We start from the raw sequence: 17,640 nt of genomic DNA, 5'->3' as shown, positions 1-17,640 counted from the left end.
TGCACTGAAAAAACCAAGAAGCCCAAAACAGGCAATTTCTGAGAAACTTCAAATGGAAGTTTTACATTTTTTCTATTCGTCTTCGTGCAGAAAGACACATGGAAAAACATGCCTTAGCTAAACAGGCTTCAGGCTGCACATATCTTAATGCATCTTTTAACTGTTAAAACAGGCTTCAAAAAGATCTGTCAAATGGCCCTTTTATTATTGTACAGAGCTGAATTCCTAACAAATAGGAACCACTGTAGTTAGAGTCCAGTATTTTGTTAATACTCCGAGTGATCTCATGTATGTTATTTGGGAGGATATTTCTGGTCTATCATTTACGAGACTATGTAGCTCCTTTGTAGCCTTTCCTTTATTTCTGCAGAAAAAAAAAAAAAAGAAAAAAGGAAAAGGAAATGGAAAAGGAACCGCTCTCATATGGGATTTCAAAAGCAAAAAGGAAATTACATAAAATGAAACAATAACATAATTCTCAGATTTTTCATATGCTCATTCCATGGATGGTACTATGAAAACATGGTCTAAACATATTACATGTCAATATAGATGTAATGCAATTAAATTTTACTCGGCCCATTAAGCTAAAACATAATTGATTTATATGCCAATCCATCTGGGCCGTTTATATTGATGCCATCCCTCCTTGAGCTGGTGATACCCTACTTTTCTTGTCACCCATGAAAGGAATCAAACCTACAAGAAAAGAAGAAAAAGTAGGAGCAAAAGTAAATAAAGAGAGTTGTCAAGACAAGAGAAGCTTTTCCTTGCTTATCACAGCTAATCACTTCCAATATGCACTATCTATTATTAGATTAGTCTATATATATCCTCTTCAATTTACTACTCTCCTCATCTCATCCAACTCTAACGAGAACTCTCTTCAATCCTCACAAGAAATCTTCCCTTTCTCTTCTCTTCCATCTCCCTTCATCCTTGAGATTCCAACTTACACAAATGGTGAGACCAGAAGCTGCTCTAATTTGTCTCTTGATCTTGGCCATGGATGTCAGTGCGGGAATACTGGGAATCCAAGCTGAAGTTGCTCAGAACAAGGTATGAAGTATGATATGCCACACAAGAAAAAAGAAAAGAAAATTAATTTCCTTTGAACACTAACTTCAATTGATGATTTTTTCTTCCAAAATTTACAGGAGAAATATGTGAGGCTGTGGATTTTTGAGTGCAGAAACCCAAGCCATCAAGCTTTCAAGCTGGGACTGGCTGCAGCATCCCTTCTGGCTTTAGCGCATGTTATTGCTAACTTGGTTGGTGGGTGCATGTGCATTTGTTCCAAAGACGAGTTGGAAAGATCTTCGACCAATAAACAGTTAGCAGTGGTTTGCCTCATTCTATCATGGTATGTGTTCCATGGGCTCGTTATACCTTTCATATCCCAAATTTCCTCATTACTTAGGCTCTTATGCATTATTTTAGGTTTGCAAATATGGATCATACTCTCTTTAGTTAATCAGACTTAGAGGATGTTCCTCTAAAATTTACTAACTAAAGCATAAGAAAAGCACGTCTTAGCTGGTAGCTTAAAGAACTTCTATGGTTTGTACTGTCATACTTGAAACTTTTTTTTGGTTGGATATAAGTGACGGGGTTCTAGGTTCCATAAGGTTGTGGGTTGCTATATGCTAGTCCCAAAAATAATAATAATAATAATAGCAGGGCTAGTATGTTAAAGAATTCATATCTGTGTCCCACAGCACATCCCAACCGTGTATTGGGAGCATCTCCCAATGACAAATATGGGGTGAGATGTGCTGTGGGGCACCCTCTGTGGGGTGATCTGAATTCTATATTAATATAGCAACAGGGATATGCGCATGGGCCTATGATTAGCATTGAGTATATGGAGAATCTACCCTTTCTCTTTGGGGAAATACTTTGGCAGTTTGGGAGGTTCATCTGCATATGACATGTTGCATTCTCCATTCAGTTTCTTGTTTCTCTTTTTGGCTAGAAGAATATTGATTGCAAATAAGGGTGTAAGTGTGTAACTCAATCAGCCTAAGTTAACATTTTACACTACTTTGGGCTCAAACTTTTGGGCTGAACCCATTCTGATATTGACAAAAGCCTTTTACCCTAACCTGCTCAAATTGCACCCCTAGTTGAAAATATTCTTTCGCCTCACACCCATGATAAAGTGTCATGGACAAGAAACTTAGGTTGTGTTTGGTATAATTGTCACTTGTAATGTTTTAAGTTAGTCAATATAAATTTTATGAGAATATTTTTTTTTCGACAACAAATGTTTTGAGTTATCAATGTAACATTTGGTACCATTGTTATTTCTTCAAGATACGTCAAATTTGATGCTTTTATTATAAATGCCAACACCCAATTCAATATCTATATTTTTTAGAAAATTTAATTATTTAATGTAATGAAATAAAATAATTTCTCAAAAATTTATATTAACCAAGTTAAGAAATATTACAATTAAAAGTGACAATCATACCAAATGCAACCTTAAACAACTAAAGCCATAATTTGTCCTCCTATTTGAACCCCGATCTTCCCAAACGGAGGAATACCAAATAACCAGCTAAACTACTAGGCCATGGATAAAAGTTCAAAATTTCAAATACTGTTGGAGTTTAGATATTTACATGAATAATTTAATAGGAAGATAAAAGCATACAGGGTAGCTCACATAGTCCACCGGCAGCAAAAATTAACGGAATGTATGGGCCTTTGGACTCTAGAATGGGCTAGAAGTCCTTGCACGAAAATGTGTTTGACGGTAGTTGGCCATAGCCCATAGGACTCAAATCTATACTATCAATTATCGAAATAAAAGATTCTAATCCTACGGGCCTTTGCTTGAAAGGGAAGACGATCTGATGTGTACCTACTTGGGTTATCTCACGTACACTGTATACATAACATAAGATAACTAACCTCTTATTAATCAATTGCTAATTTTCAGGATCGTACTAGCAGTTGGATTCTCGATGCTGATAATAGGAACAATGACAAACTCAAAATCAAGAGGATCTTGCGGGATATCACACCATCATTTTCTATCAATCGGAGGGATTTTGTGCTTCGTCCACGGGCTATTTTGCGTTGCGTACTATGTTTCCGTTATCTCAGCCGTGAGGGAGGAAGAAGGAAAAGATCGGACTTCCACCACCAGAGACGCACAGATGGCCTCAAGGGGACAGCATGTATGAGTGTATCACTCAGCTAGTCAGCTGTAGTCTGTCTGTAGGTGTTTTTCTTCCCATATTCCACATCTTAAATGCAGAGTGCAAACAACGGGTCTAGCTTGACAAGATTATCTTTACAAATTACAAAATACAACAATTTGTGTATGAATTATGCAACACCCCAGACCCAGAGGCACAATTTGTTTATGTAATTTTGGTTCTGTTTTCTTACTCTTTACTTCTCCAGGAATTACCGTCTACCGAATTAATTTCTGCCATTATCAACCCAGCTGTAGTCTGGGTACAGACTTATCCAGGTCCAACTTCGACTGTTGACACCTGGCTAATTGTCAAAACCGGAGAATTTATGATACAGTTAAAAAAATTTAATGCCTTATTGTTTGAGTAAACAAGAAAAACCGAAAATCGAATCAATTTTGATTCAGTATTTTAAAAAGCCGAAGGTTATTAGTTTAATTTTGATTAATTAAAATAGAAAACAAACAATTAATCGAATCTAATGATATATATATTTATATATACATATTATATTTTTTATACATCATAAATTAATAAATATGTATTATATATATTTATAATATATAATATATTTTTTAAAATATAATATTTTATATATTTTTTTAATTTTTTATTATATATTAATATAATTTTATAATATATATTATAAATAATAAAAAATTAATAAATCAACCGAACCGTGAGCACCCATACATCTTGGTGATGAAATTGTACCAATTGACGGACCTCGTTCGATAATACATATGTTCGCAGAAACAAGCATTAGTAATTCCTGCCTAGGAGGCTTCACATCCAGACCCTCATCCACATGAGATTTATTTATTTTTCTCTTGTGATACATTCTCTCTCTTCATTTGCTTTTTTTTTACAAATCTCATTCTTTCTCTCTCTCCCTCTTGCGCGTGTATTGCACATGCTACTCAAGTGAGAGAACCAAGCATTTCTGATAATTGCAATTATTTGCTTATTATAAAGACTCATGATCCGGACCGTTCTTTACCTCTCAATCGAACGATCATCCTTTCGATCCGTGTGCTCCTCTCTCATTGGTTACCGCCAGACACCAACTACTATATAAATCAAAGACCGGCTGCTAAGCTACGAAAATATTCAAAAAGCTTTTAACCCTTCCTTCCGCAGCCCTTCCCTGCTGTGGTTCTAGCCGCCCTCCGGTGATTTTTTGAAGCTTTCTTTTTCTGATATTTTCGCCGGGTTTTATTATACATCGGCGGTGGTCTCGGTTGCCTGGAATTGATTTTAAGGGGAAAATGGCGGGAAGGGGTAAGATACTGGGATCTGGGGCAACGAAGAAAGCCGCATCGAGGAGTAGCAAAGCTGGTCTTCAATTTCCCGTCGGACGTATTGCTCGTTTCTTGAAAGCCGGAAAATATGCTGAACGTGTCGGTGCCGGTGCTCCTGTCTACCTCGCCGCCGTCTTAGAATACCTTGCCGCTGAGGTACAGATTTAATTTAACTGAGCTCCTAACCAGCTTAGTATTCATTCGATGTCTCTATTTTCAGATTGCTTTCCTTTCTCTTTTTTCTAAATTTGTTTTCTGGAACATATTTGGGGTGATAGAATACCGAAACTACCCCTTGAAAGGAACAATATTCCTAGGTTTATCTGGTTTTAATGTGGGTACACGTGTACTTAAGAGTGTACGGGCTCCGTTTCACAGGTGTTGGAATTGGCGGGGAACGCGGCCAGGGACAACAAGAAGTCCCGGATCGTTCCACGGCACATCCAGCTGGCGGTCAGAAACGACGAGGAACTCAGCAAATTGTTGGGTGCCGTTACCATTGCCAATGGTGGTGTCATGCCCAACATTCACAATCTGCTTCTCCCCAAGAAAGCTGCCGGGTCCAAAGCCGACGCCGGCGACGACAACTGATCGGAATATTTCCTTTTCTTATACGTTCCCGGCAGACCAAATAATTGTTGGTAACTGTTTAATTATAGAGATGTTTTTCTTGGATCCTTTGTAGTTTGTCAGTACGAAATGTGAATATCTTTTCTTTCCATTAAAAGGAATCTTATCTCCTGGTATCTGTGTGTGGCGGGCTTTGATATTCGGATCCGAGGTTGTTAACGACGATAGGGGTCTCTATTGTAAGCACAAAAAAGAAAAATTATTAATTTGCAGCCATTTTAATGTCTTATTTAGCTAAAAGTGACGGGCTTATTTTTCTCGGGTCTGGTAAAACACCCCAACTTCATCTCCACCGGCGGGGTTCGCAATTTCCGAAAAAAATGGCTTTGAACTTTTCGTCGTTCAGTCGCTTTTGAGGCTTGTTCTCGGTCTCAAATTCATTCGTGGAATATACACACACCTAAAGAAAAGCAACAGCAATCAAAACGAGAACTTCGCTTCGACACATTTTTTCTTTTTCTGTGCTGCACGGCTGAACAGAGGGAGGATTGGGTCTTGGATATGTCGTAATTCTGAGCCGACCACAGTTTTGATTTTTAAAAGGTCTGTGGGTTTGACTAGTGTGGACCCCATGGGTGGGTTCGAAGTGTACATTTTGAAACATGACGCATGACAAATAATAGTAAATAATGGACGCTTACATCACCTGCAAAGATGGGTGTTCATCTGCTTCTTTAACGATTTATGACCGAAGCCGGCCACATATTATTGGTTCCTGTCCATGAACCAGCGCTACGACAGTCGTAGCATATGTTTAAGGTTTGTATATCTGACGTGGCAAAGGTGAAGTGGCCCACATAACTAAATTATATTGGTTTTAGTTTCTCTTAGTGTTTTAGGAATATTTAATGCAAGATGGGCCTATGATAAACCAATAGATTTTTTTTATTCTAATTTTAACATTTTAGGTTTACTATTTTTATTATTTTTCTTATTTCTTTTTCTAATGGTCTTTCTATTGATTATTTTTGTATAGACCAAATTAATTAAGTTATTATTTTTTAGACTGCTTCTGGTAGAGGTGTAAAATTAAATCGGGATAAATTTTATACGTCGGTTCGATTTTGCAAGCATTTGATAGAGGTGTATCAATCGGTGTAAAATTTCATTCTTGTCAGTATATTTATTGAAAATTGGTGGAAAGTTTACATCGATAAAATCCATGTAAATTTTACCTTCCTCTGCAACTTCTCTTCAACGGTATTGCGTCTGGACCTCCGTATCTGTCTAATGAGAGCTTATGATGGACCTTCGCATCCTGCCCAACTACATCAAGAGCCTACGCAACGCTGCCGCTTGCGACTCCATTCGTTACGATGAGCGGGAGATCTCCTTCGACGAGACGCCGCTCTTCCACTTCAAAACATTGCACTGTCCAGCATCACAGGTTTCATATCCCATGCATCAATCTGCCCGTCGATTTCGACTTCAGGGATGACTATTGCAACGACCACAATCAAAAAGATGGTGCATATAACCAAGGTGGTGGGAGGAGTTTTCCAGGAGATGAGAGATTATGATTGTGAAGGAAGTGGGGATGATGAGCAAAACTCCGAATTGGTGCCATGCGGAGAAGAGGAAGGGATTGATCTCAGGGCGAAGGTGTTCATAGCCAAGTTCTACACACAGATTGGCAGAGGAAGAAGAGATTGATCTTAGGAGCGGAGAAGAGGAAGTAGTTCCCCACAACGACGAGACGGAGAGAGCAGCACGAAGTCGACGGGCGTTCAGGGATTGAAGAAAGTCGACGAGTATGGAGCACTGGACCGGGGAGAGGAAGATGCAATAATGCGTTTCATGTGCGATCCACTCTCACGTAGTTCGTGTGAGGTGCCGTACCGATCACCGCAACCGTGAGCCTCCGTAGTGCTTCAGGCGCAGGGTATCTATGACCGTTCACCTTTTTTTGAAAATTTACATTAAAAAAACCCAACATGATCGATGTAAATTTTCAAAATCAACCGGTCCTAATTTTCATTAAATCGATTCACATTTTTAATGGTGTAAAATTTAAAAATGCAGTCTTAGGAAAAATTTGGAAGTTTAAAATGTGACAATATGATACTTGTATTTTGGAAATGTGACAATCTAGTATTTATTGTTAATGAATCATCAGTTATATATATCACGTGACCTCATCTATCATTTAAACCTTTTGAAAATATCAAAATTATCCTTGAAAATAAGATAGATTGTTCGTCATCTTTCTTAAGAGTCTATCACAAACATCAAAACCCTTCTTACAACCGCCCTTGTCTAATAGCAATGCTATATCAAAATGCTCGACACAATAAAATGCCTCCTCGGTTCAGTGGGCCCCATTGACTTCAGCTCCAAATCAACGGCTGAGCAGATCATCGGAGCTTGTTCGGATCTTTGCTCCACCACTACTTACAGTTCCATGTACGTTATTCTCATATTAACAAGCATTCTCTTCACTTACCAAGCGTCACCTCAAGGATTGGAGCTGAGACGACACGGGTTTTAGCGAAACATGGTGCCAGGCTTGTTTTTCCAAGAAAGCCGCCGAGGAAGCCAAGGCCCATATTCTATTCTAACTGAGTTTTCAGTCTTAAATCTTCGTCATGGCTCTCGATATATCCCAACTCTCTTTCTTCCATTCAAACCTTTGTTTCCATGTTTGAATCCCTCAACTTGCATCTCAACCTGCTCACGTGAGTCATGTCAACAAGCAAATAAAAGAAAAATAAACGTATTCTAATTTTTTCTCTTATTATTTACTTTATCCAGTTTGTAACGAGTTTCAGATGGATGAATTAAAGCAGTTGGTTGATAAAGAAAATTAGATAATACTTGAAGCGCATATGTATTTTTTCATGTGCCACTTAACGGCTGATTAGCATCAGGTAATAAATTGCTATGTTTTGAAAGTTCAAATATTAGATTGTCTCATTTTTACCAAATTGTCACTCAAGCCAAAGTATGGGTACTGATCGGGAATTTTCCCTATTCTTTATTTTAAACTATTGAATCACCATAAATCTTATATCCAACTATATGGATGATTCTTCATATGTTTCCTTTCTTTCAAATTTGTCACTTGAATTATTTGAGAATTTTACATTTTTAAACCTAAAATGTAAAATGTTTATAATTGATAGCTGACTCATTATTTTATTTTAATGTAATTGCTAAAAGTTAATGCTTTTAAACTTTTATTGTATAGATATTTATACATTCTATCATTCTAATTTAGCATAGTATATGATATTTTTATCAATTTATAAACTTTAATTAATTTTTTTCTTAAGCTTTGAAGTATACGCCTCACCTTTTTGGGCCATTATGAATCAACTACGCCTTTAGGCTTTTATAACCTTGGGAATGGGATTTCATTCCCAATAGAGGGGCAAGGAATAGCCAAGGGAAATGTCATTCCAGTAGGAATAGAAATAGGATTTTGATTCTGCCCAACCAAACAGTTGGAATTGGAATAGGCCATTCTGATTCTAATTCCAAACCTCTATTCATGCGAATCAAGTGGGGCTTTAAACTTTTTTTTTTAAATTGTCTAAAGTTAGTAATTTGACTTTAAAGAAATTATGGAGTATTAATAGATTACCATTTTACCCTTTGTTATAGTTAATCCATTTTTTAATATTTCAAAAATACCACTATGAAGCAAGGTGCCAACCAACTCATTGATAATGTTTCCTACTGGTCATAGCAGAGACTTGGGATCTGATGAGGGCAAATTTGGCCCTCCAGTGAAATTGTGACATGTGGCACCTCGTGACAACTAAGCAAACACCCAGGCAACAACTTACCAAGTTGGTGTCCCCCTCCAGGCACCGGTCTGGCACGACCTGCACGTGGCCTACGGGCGGCCTGCACGCGGCCTGGCGCGGCCTGCACGACCTGGCCGGATCAACCTGCCACAGGCACCGACCTAGCAACCTGGCCCGGACACAGGCGCCGACCTAGCAACATGGCCCGGACACAGGCGCCGACCTGACAACCTAGCCCGGACACAGGCGCCAACCTGGCAACCTGGCCCGGACACCGACCCGCCGACTGACACAGGCGCCGACCTGGCAACCTGGCCCAGACACCGACCCGCCGACTGACATAGGCGCCGACCTGACAACCTGGCCCTGGCGCCGACCTGGCCGCCTGACACAAGCGCCAGCCTGACAGCCTCAAGGAGTTCATCACCGTACCCCGGTTCTGACGGGATATGACGTCTTACCGTTTGAAGGCTTTTCACCCACCTAACCCGTGAGGGCACCACTATATAAGGACTCCGACCCCCAAAGCCAAAGGGGAGGAAAAAGGATGGTAACCCCCGCTCTCTAGCTCTCTCATTTCTCTCCAAGCCCTCTGTAATCAGAATGCTAACTTAGGCATCGGAGAGTCCCCGTCGGGAAAATACCCCCGGGTCCTCTGATTCAGTTCTCGTAGGTCCCTCAGCTCCCGCCGCCTACAAAGGAGAGAAAATAACCCCACGCGGAGGGTAGTCGGGTTGCGCTGCACCAGGGAGCTCGACCATCGTCTGAGTTGCAGGCCACCTAGGAGCAAGTCAAGTGACGAGTCCACCAGGCAGTTCGCCACCAGGCAGCTCACCACCAGGCAGTTCGCCACCAGGGAGTTCGCCACCAGGCAGTTTGCCACCAAACAGTTCGCCATCAGGCAGTTCGCCACCAGGCAGTTCGCCCCCAGGTAGTTCGCCACCAGGCAATTCGCCACCAGGCAGTTCGCCCCCAGGCAGTTCGCCACCAAGGAGTTCGTCACCAGGCAGTTCGCCACAAGGGAGCACCACCAGGCAGTTCGCCACCCGGCAGTTCGTCACCAAGTAGCTCTCCACTAGGGAGCTCGCCACCGGGCAATTCACCACCAAGCAGTTCGTCACCAAGCAGTTCTCCCCGAGGGAGTTCGCCACCAAGTAGCTCATCACCAAGGCACGTCACCACCGGGTCAAACAATGAGGTACTTAGCCAAAAAATTTATACATCACAAAAAATGGTACGTGACCAAAAACGGTTACATTAATTGGCACCGTCTGTGGGAAAACACTACGAAAAGCTAAGTTCTCATCTTACCAAAGCTAAGTCCTCACTTTTTTGAAGCTATCACTTTATAGTTTACATTTTTTATGAGCTCAAAAACTATGCAGGGAGCTAATAGACTAAGTAGCTCTACCAACCTTACTTTCAATTCAGATAATGCCTCATTAGTCCTCTCCGCAAGGTCCCCCCTACAAAGATGAGCTCTTCGTGGCTTCCGCGGGAGTTGACGGCCAACAGACTACATAGGCGCCCTTACCGGTCGAGCCTTCCAAAGCTCCCGTGTGAGCTGGCGACCTAAAGTTAGTAGTGCCGCCCCCGAAGGTCGAGCTCCTAGTAGCTTCTTGTAGGAGTGGGTGACTGGCATTATGAAGCTGATGCAGCACAATCATAGCTCGACACCTCACAGGCAAAGCCTACGGGCCACATTACCGCTTAAGATCCGGCCGCCTCTCCGGCACGGGCAAAAGTCAAAAAAGAGTAGACTACGAGTCACTCCCAAAAGCCTACGGGCCACATTACTGCTTAAGACCCGGTCGCCTCTCCGGCACGGGTAAAAGCCAAAAAAGAGTAGACTACGAGTCACTCCCAAAAGCCTACGAGCCACATTACTGCTTAAGACCCGGTCGCCTCTCCGGCACGGGCAAAGTCAAAAAAGAGTAGACTACGAGTCACTCCCAAAAGCCTACGGGCCACATTATTGCTTAAGGCCCGGTCGCCTCTCCGGCATGGGCAAAAGTCAAAAAAGAGTAGACTACGAGTCACTCCCAAAAGCCTACGGGCCACATTACTGCTTGAGACCCGGTCGCCTCTCCGGCACGGGAAAGTCAAAAAAGAGTAGACTACGAGTCACTCCCAAAGCCTACGGGCCACATTACTGCTTAAGGCCCGGTCGCCTCTCCGGTACGAGCAAAAGTCAAAGAAGAGTAGACTACGAGTCACTCCCAAAGCCTGCGGACCACACTATTGCTAAATATCCAGTCGCTTCCTCAGCAGGAGCAAATCAACAAAAGTGAACTATAAGTTGCCCTAGAGCCTAAGGGCTACACTACTGAACTGGCGGAGACCCCCTCGTCTTACTGGCAGCTCGCCACATACAGGCAGCTCCCAAAGCCTAAGGAATTGGATCAACACTTACTAGCTCGTCGACTTACAGGCCAAAAGAAATCTACTCCCTTCATTGAGTTACTCTCAGCTCGGGAGTGGGGGGCAATTGATGAGGGCAGATTTGGCCCTCCAGTGAAATTGCGACACGTGGCACCTCGTACAACTAGGCAAACACCCAGGCAACAACTTACCAAGTTGGTGCCCCCCCCCGGGCACCGGTCTGGCTGGCCTGGCGTGACCTGCACGCAGCCTATGGGCGGCCTGCGCGCGACCTGGCCAGATCAGCCTGCCACAGGCGCCGACCTGGCAACCTGGCCCGGACACAGGCGACGACCTAGCAACCTAGCCCGGACACAGGCGCCGACCTGACAACCTGGCCCGGACACAGGCGCCGACCTGGCAACCTGGCCCGACCACCGATCCACCGACTGACACAGGCGCCGACCTGGCAACCTGGCCCGAACACTGACCCACCGACCTGACAACCTGGCCCTGGCGCCGACCTGGCCGCCTGACACAAGCGCCAGCCTGACAACCTCGAGGAGTTCATCACCGTACCCCGATTCTGACGGGATATGACGTCTTACCGTTTTAAGGCTTTTCACCCACCTAACCCGCGAGGGCACCTGTATATAAGGACTCTCACCTCCAAAGCCAACGGGGAGGAAAAAGGATGGTAACCCCCGCTCTCTCGCTCTCTCATTTCTCTCCAAGCCCTCTGTAATCAAAATGCTAACTTAGGCATCGGAGAGTCCTAGCCGGGAAAATACCCCCGGGTCCTCTGATTCAGTTCTCGCAGGTCCCTCAGCTCCTGCCGCCTACAAAGGAGAGAAAATCACCCCATGCGGAGGGTAGTCGGGTAGCGCTGCACCAGGGAGCTCCACCATCCTCTGAGTTGCAGGCCGCCTAGGAGCAAGTCGAGTGACGAGTCCACCAGGCAGTTCGCCCCAAGGCAATTCGCCACCAGGGAGTTCGCCACTAGACAGTTCGCCACCAAACAGTTCGCCACCAGGCAGCTCACCACTAGGCAGTTCGCCATCGCAGTTCGCCACCAGGCAGCTCGCTACCAGGTAGTTCGCCACCAGGGAGTTCGCCACCAGGCAGTTCACCCCCAAGCAGTTCGCCACCAGGCAGTTCGCCACCAGGCAGTTCGCCCCAGGCAGTTTGCCACCAGGGAGTTCGCCACTAGGCAGTTCGCCCCCAGGCAGTTCGCCACCAAGCAATTCGCCACCTGGCAAATCGTCACCAAGTAGCTCTCCACCAAGGAGCTCGCCACCGGCCAATTCGCCACCAAGCAGTTCGTCACCAAGCAATTCTCCCCGAGGGAGTTCGCCACCAAGTAACTCATCACCAAGGCACGTCACCATCGGGTCAAACAACAAGGTACTTAGCCAAAAAATTTATACATCACAAAAAATGGTACATGACCAAAAACGGTTACATCAGGATCGAATCCCACCTACACCAGGGTTGGGGGATGGGCTACCTCAATTGTGTAGCCCTTGAAAAAAAAACAAATATGAGAGCAAAATGTCTCCCAATAAATAGAAATCTTATATATAAGGCAATTGGGTGCTTAAGGGCATTTTAGTCATAAAAATATGTTTAATAAGACTGATTCACCATTCAAGAACAGTTTGGTCATCAAAATTGCATTTACAATTGAAATGGACAACTTCTATAAATGTACACTAACTGTGCTCTAAATGATGGTGAGTTTTGAAAAACAAAAACTTACATGAATATTTTGAAAAAATATGGTGAGTTTTGTAAAACAAAAACTTACATGAATATTTTGAAAAATTATGGTGAGTTTTAGACAATATCTTTTTTATTTCTCTTTTGGATTTGGCGCCACACCTATCTCACATCAAGTTATAATTCTTTTAGATTTCAAAACCAATTGTTAGGAAGTACTTTTTCTGAATAATTCTTTTTTTTTTAACACACACAAAGCTACTTCATTAATAAGGAAAGCAGGTTCTCAATACAAAAATTCACAAAGATTACATCCATCAATTCGTTAATCTACGGTCATGAACTTTAACTGTAGTCCCAAAGAGGAAAAAAGAAAAGGCTTTCTAACTGTGGACACTCTATTCATGTCGAGTTAGAGGAAAACGCAAAAAATAAAAGAAAAAACTAATAATCTACTCTTGTCTCATTCTTTCACTCTTTCCTCCTGTCCAGCTCCAACTCCAGCTTAGGGGATAAAATAAAAGAATCTAGCTGTTATCATCAGCAGCAACACCCTTCGAAGAACCGGTTCCAGTCTTCTTCGGCAGCAAGAGGTTATGAATATTGGGCATCACACCACCATTTGCGATCGTAACGGCACCCAGCAACTTGCTTAGTTCTTCATCGTTTCTCACCGCCAACTGAATATGCCTCGGCACTATCCTTGTCTTCTTATTATCCCTTGCTGCGTTTCCAGCCAATTCCAAAACCTGTTTTCAAGAATTATTAGTATAATTTATTCAATTCAATTCTTCAAACAAAGGAATCGTCTAGGAAAAGATGAACCTCGGCTGCGAGATATTCGAGAACAGCGGCGAGATACACGGGGGCACCAGCACCGACTCTCTCTGCGTACTTGCCGGCTTTCAGAAACCTAGCGATCCTACCAACCGGAAACTGTAGACCGGCCTTGCTGCTTCTCGATGTTGCCTTCTTCGACGCTCCGGCTCCAAGAGACTTTCCTCGTCCGGCCATATTGAATTTTCAGGAAAGAAATTTTGCAGAAGACTAGGATGGTCGATGGGCAGGGGGGAAGGGAAGAGATAAAATGAGAGGGAGCCCTTGCTGAGAAAAATCAGTTTGCGTTGGTTGGGGCCTGGGGGGGATGTTTGAATGTCCCATTCCTATCGATAATTTATATATGTGTTCAATGATATTAGCCAATAGGAACCAACGACGCGGATCGTAATCTGATACCGTTCGTTTCAAGTGTACATGAACGGTTGGATGCAATTTATATGTAAATTTTCGGGGAACTTGGATTTATTTATTTATTTTGTTAAAGTTGGATTTATTGTTTGGGTGAACGTGATTGGATCACTCTTCACAGTCGGAACTGGAGTTGTACAGTTGGAGCGAGTGAGAGGTAACGGGATCTGCTACTCACAAATAGGCGCCTCACAGGCACATCCACCGTGAGAGCGACTTTGCTCAATAATCCAACTGCATGTATGAGCCGGATCACCTGCCGATGAAATACGTTTCAACACCCTCATACATGGCGCGGGTCCCCATCTCATGCTAAGATTGTGCGGTGTCAAAAAAGTGTTGGAAGGGTGTTATAACGTATTTTATTGACAAGTGATGCCAATTCATTTTCATATATGTCCAGATCACCCCGGTCAATGAAGGAAAAACTTTATCTGTTGGGAGCTAACGGCCTATGATATTGAGAGAATTTTTGGAAATTTTAATTATATCTTAATTTATTTTGACTAAAAACTAAAGCATGGGCATAAATAGGTGAATTGTCCAAAACATGCCCAGCCCAAAAAATGTCTTGTTGAGCCCCAACAGCCAAAGTTAACCTAAAGAATACGTTACAACCAAGGTTCAAAGTATCAGAAACGCAAAGTGTATTGGAAAGGTAATTTTAAGAGACATATCAAGATACGCTTTGGAAACGTATAGATACAGACGAAAAATCAATATACACATGTATACACTAGAAAATCTCAAAAAATCTTTAAAAATATAAACAATAATAAAAATGAATTTTATGTAAGTATAACTAATTTATTTAAACATAAAAACCATTCTTTAATGATTTATATAAAGTATCATGATATAATTAGTAACCATTGAAAAATAATAGAAGAAGTAAAATGTTTGTATATATACTAATATTTATTAGTTAATATTTTTTTAAAATCATTTATTAGTTAATATTTATTATATATAGATTTAGATAATATTTATTATGTATACAAGTTAATATATACTTTAACTTTTAATAAATCAATATAACTTGTATTCATCTTATTATTATATAAATATTAATAATCAAATTTATAGCATTTGTCAGGAAACCTCCACCAAGGCAAGAAAGATTACTTTTAAGTATAAAAAAAACATGTCTTTCTAATAAATAATTAATGTTGGCATAATGGTTAATTAATTATTGTTATAAGCAAATGACTTAGGTTCAAAACTTGTTACATTTGGTTTGTAATTTTTAACAAGTTATTTCACTTAAATAACATTTAATGACATTATTAAATGTTGTAATCAAAGGTAACTTAAATGAGCATTTAATTAAATTATATAGCATATGTATCGGCGTGTTTCGGATTGTATCAGCCGATACATACCCGAACGGCCCAATACAAAGCCGATATGGACCCATATTGGTCCGATACAAACGAAAAAATACGAAACCCTGTATTTAGACATGTCCCATGTATCGGAACTCTTCCAAAACGATACGTATTTGCAAAATTTAAAACCTTGGTTACAACACCCTCATACATGAGTGATGAGATCTACTCCTCACAAATGGGCACCTCATAGGCACATCCACCGTGCATTGGGAACATCTCCCATGAATAATAACTAATAAGTACGGGAGATGTTCCCAATGCATGATAGAACGTGTGTGTGAGGCACCATGTGTGAGGAGCAGATCCAATCTTCATACATGGTGGGCCCCGCGGTGTCAAATGTGTAACATATTTTATAGGAGTCCAGATTTTCTCCTCACAGCCTGACGCCTCCAAACGTCCTCACAAAATGTGAGGATGCCATGCATCCTCAAACACATGTGAACTTTATACACGAGTGGAGGAGCCTAACAGTCTTTAGGCTTCCATTCTGTTAGTCCCTCTCCCCCCTACCCAAGCCTAATTCAGCACTTTCTAGTTTTCTGTTTAATTCCCGCCTAAAGCCCTTGCCTCTCCTCTTTTCTCTCCAGGAACGAAAGAATGAAACCCTAATGCCCTCCACCGGTTATAGTGTTTTCTCTAGCGGCTGGCGATCTCACCGGTGAGAATAGATTCCGGCAACAATACCCTATGGTCATCGATGAAACGAGACTCCAACAATTCTGCTTATTTCTCTTTTCTTGCACGAACTCTCATCCCTATGCAACTACAACATTAGTCCATTCAGCATCTACGTCTATACTGAATTCAACAACCTACAACTTTCATTATTGTTGAGATAGTAGTTCTCATATGGAAATAGAATCTCTAGAAGAATTAAATGTGAATCCTAAACCTATTACTCAAGGAGTTACTAATCAGGGACTGTCAAAGGGGAAGCATGCCTATTATTTGAAGCAACGTGAAAGGTTAGCTGATGGACATGATGGACATGTTGATCGTGCAAAAGCACCTTCCCATATGGATAATAAAATAGCTGAAGTAAAGTCTTTAGATTAATTTTCTGATATACAATCTCATGATCCATCAACCAAAAACTCATCTTCAAATATGAAATAGGAGTCCTCTAAATTAGAAAAACCAGAAAAGGCTGTAAGTGGTAAGGGGACATCTAGAACTCGTAAAAAGAATTTATGATCTTGACTTATTCTTTGAAATTAATGGGAATCTCTACCAGAAACTTGGAAAGATTGGGAGTGGAGGAAGCAATGAGGTTTACAAGGTCATCTCATCCAATTGTACAATCTATAACCTTAAAAGGATCAAACTTAAAGGTCGTGATTATTCTATTGCATATGAATTTTTTCTTTTAGGAGATTCAATATCTAAAGAAGCTAAAGGGAAAGAACAACACTATACAACATATTGACTATGAGATATAGAACTTCTAATCATACACTGTTCCTCTCAATTAAGTCTTAGGTTAATGCACCAATCATGAATAACAGTTATACATTAGAAAAGATTTTGCTGTTGAGTCCCTTCCAATTTGTCATCAAACATAGAAAATAACCCAAGAGAAAGCTGATAACCCAACAACAATTGTTCATGAACTAGTAAAAAATACAATCTATAAGCAAACTAATTGTTCATAATGTCAAAAATAGTCATTCAAACTATGAGAGATTATAGTCACTCCAACTAGAAGTTTTGGCTTCATGAACCGAGTAAAAATCAGTCTAATAAGAATTTGAGTTGTTTGAAAGGAAAAGAAAAATGAAATGGGAAATCGGTGTTGTAGCCTGCATGTGAAAAAGTGATCCCAACTCATTTATACATCTTTATTGTAGTAGGTATTAGTAATATTTTTGCATTGGAAATTTGCGAGTTGAGAAGGATGAAATAGTCCAGATATACTCCTTACACCAACCTCACATCATACTCCAAATATATGTCGAGAATTTTCTGTACTCATATGTTTTTATTTGTTCGGGTAGTGCCCTAACTGGTCAAAACTACCATGTGGGTGTCT

At 41.3% G+C, this 17,640-nt stretch overlaps 3 protein-coding genes and 1 pseudogene across 3 annotated transcripts; 3 read left to right on the top strand and 1 right to left on the bottom strand.

Annotated features, from left to right (window-relative positions):
- Window positions 1-849: 849 nt before the first annotated feature.
- On the top strand, window positions 850-3,401 carry LOC104604940 (protein VASCULATURE COMPLEXITY AND CONNECTIVITY-like). Its single transcript, XM_010269519.3, has 3 exons — window positions 850-1,059; window positions 1,158-1,363; window positions 2,948-3,401. The coding sequence occupies exons 1-3, from the start codon at window positions 961-963 to the stop codon at window positions 3,192-3,194; spliced, it is 552 nt and encodes a 183-aa protein (XP_010267821.1). The 5' UTR covers window positions 850-960; the 3' UTR covers window positions 3,195-3,401.
- Window positions 3,402-4,310: 909 nt separating this feature from the next.
- Window positions 4,311-5,356, top strand: LOC104604939 (protein H2A.7). The gene is made up of 2 exons (XM_010269518.2): window positions 4,311-4,666; window positions 4,889-5,356. Exons 1-2 carry the CDS (start codon window positions 4,478-4,480, stop codon window positions 5,099-5,101), a joined length of 402 nt encoding a protein of 133 aa, XP_010267820.1. The 5' UTR covers window positions 4,311-4,477; the 3' UTR covers window positions 5,102-5,356.
- Window positions 5,357-13,260: 7,904 nt separating this feature from the next.
- Window positions 13,261-14,122, bottom strand: LOC104604938 (putative histone H2A.3). The gene is made up of 2 exons (XM_010269517.3): window positions 13,795-14,122; window positions 13,261-13,718 (listed from the first exon to the last, which is right to left on the bottom strand). The coding sequence occupies exons 1-2, from the start codon at window positions 13,981-13,983 to the stop codon at window positions 13,497-13,499; spliced, it is 411 nt and encodes a 136-aa protein (XP_010267819.1). The 5' UTR covers window positions 13,984-14,122; the 3' UTR covers window positions 13,261-13,496.
- A 1,372-nt stretch (window positions 14,123-15,494) lies between these two features.
- On the top strand, window positions 15,495-17,050 carry LOC148803443 (serine/threonine-protein kinase MPS1 pseudogene; annotated as a pseudogene).
- Window positions 17,051-17,640: the final 590 nt, after the last annotated feature.

Source organism: Nelumbo nucifera, chromosome 1, assembly GCF_055504915.1.
Source record: "Nelumbo nucifera cultivar China Antique chromosome 1, China Antique-T2T, whole genome shotgun sequence".
NCBI lineage: Eukaryota > Viridiplantae > Streptophyta > Magnoliopsida > Proteales > Nelumbonaceae > Nelumbo > Nelumbo nucifera.
This window is presented reverse-complemented; position numbering and strand designations above follow the sequence as displayed.

Bases quoted from the DNA above. Each gene is read 5' to 3' on its own strand.
- LOC104604938 (XM_010269517.3), bottom strand. From the start codon at position 13,983: ATGGCCGGACGAGGAAAGTCTCTTGGAGCCGGAGCGTCGAAGAAGGCA. The intron at 13,719-13,794 runs GTTCATCTTTTC...TCTTGAAAACAG, and splicing joins TCGAATATCTCGCAGCCGAG to GTTTTGGAATTGGCTGGAAA.
- LOC104604940 (XM_010269519.3), top strand. From the start codon at position 961: ATGGTGAGACCAGAAGCTGCTCTAATTTGTCTCTTGATCTTGGCCATG. The intron at 1,060-1,157 runs GTATGAAGTATG...CAAAATTTACAG, and splicing joins CTGAAGTTGCTCAGAACAAG to GAGAAATATGTGAGGCTGTG. The intron at 1,364-2,947 runs GTATGTGTTCCA...GCTAATTTTCAG, and splicing joins GTTTGCCTCATTCTATCATG to GATCGTACTAGCAGTTGGAT.
- LOC104604939 (XM_010269518.2), top strand. From the start codon at position 4,478: ATGGCGGGAAGGGGTAAGATACTGGGATCTGGGGCAACGAAGAAAGCC. The intron at 4,667-4,888 runs GTACAGATTTAA...TCCGTTTCACAG, and splicing joins TAGAATACCTTGCCGCTGAG to GTGTTGGAATTGGCGGGGAA.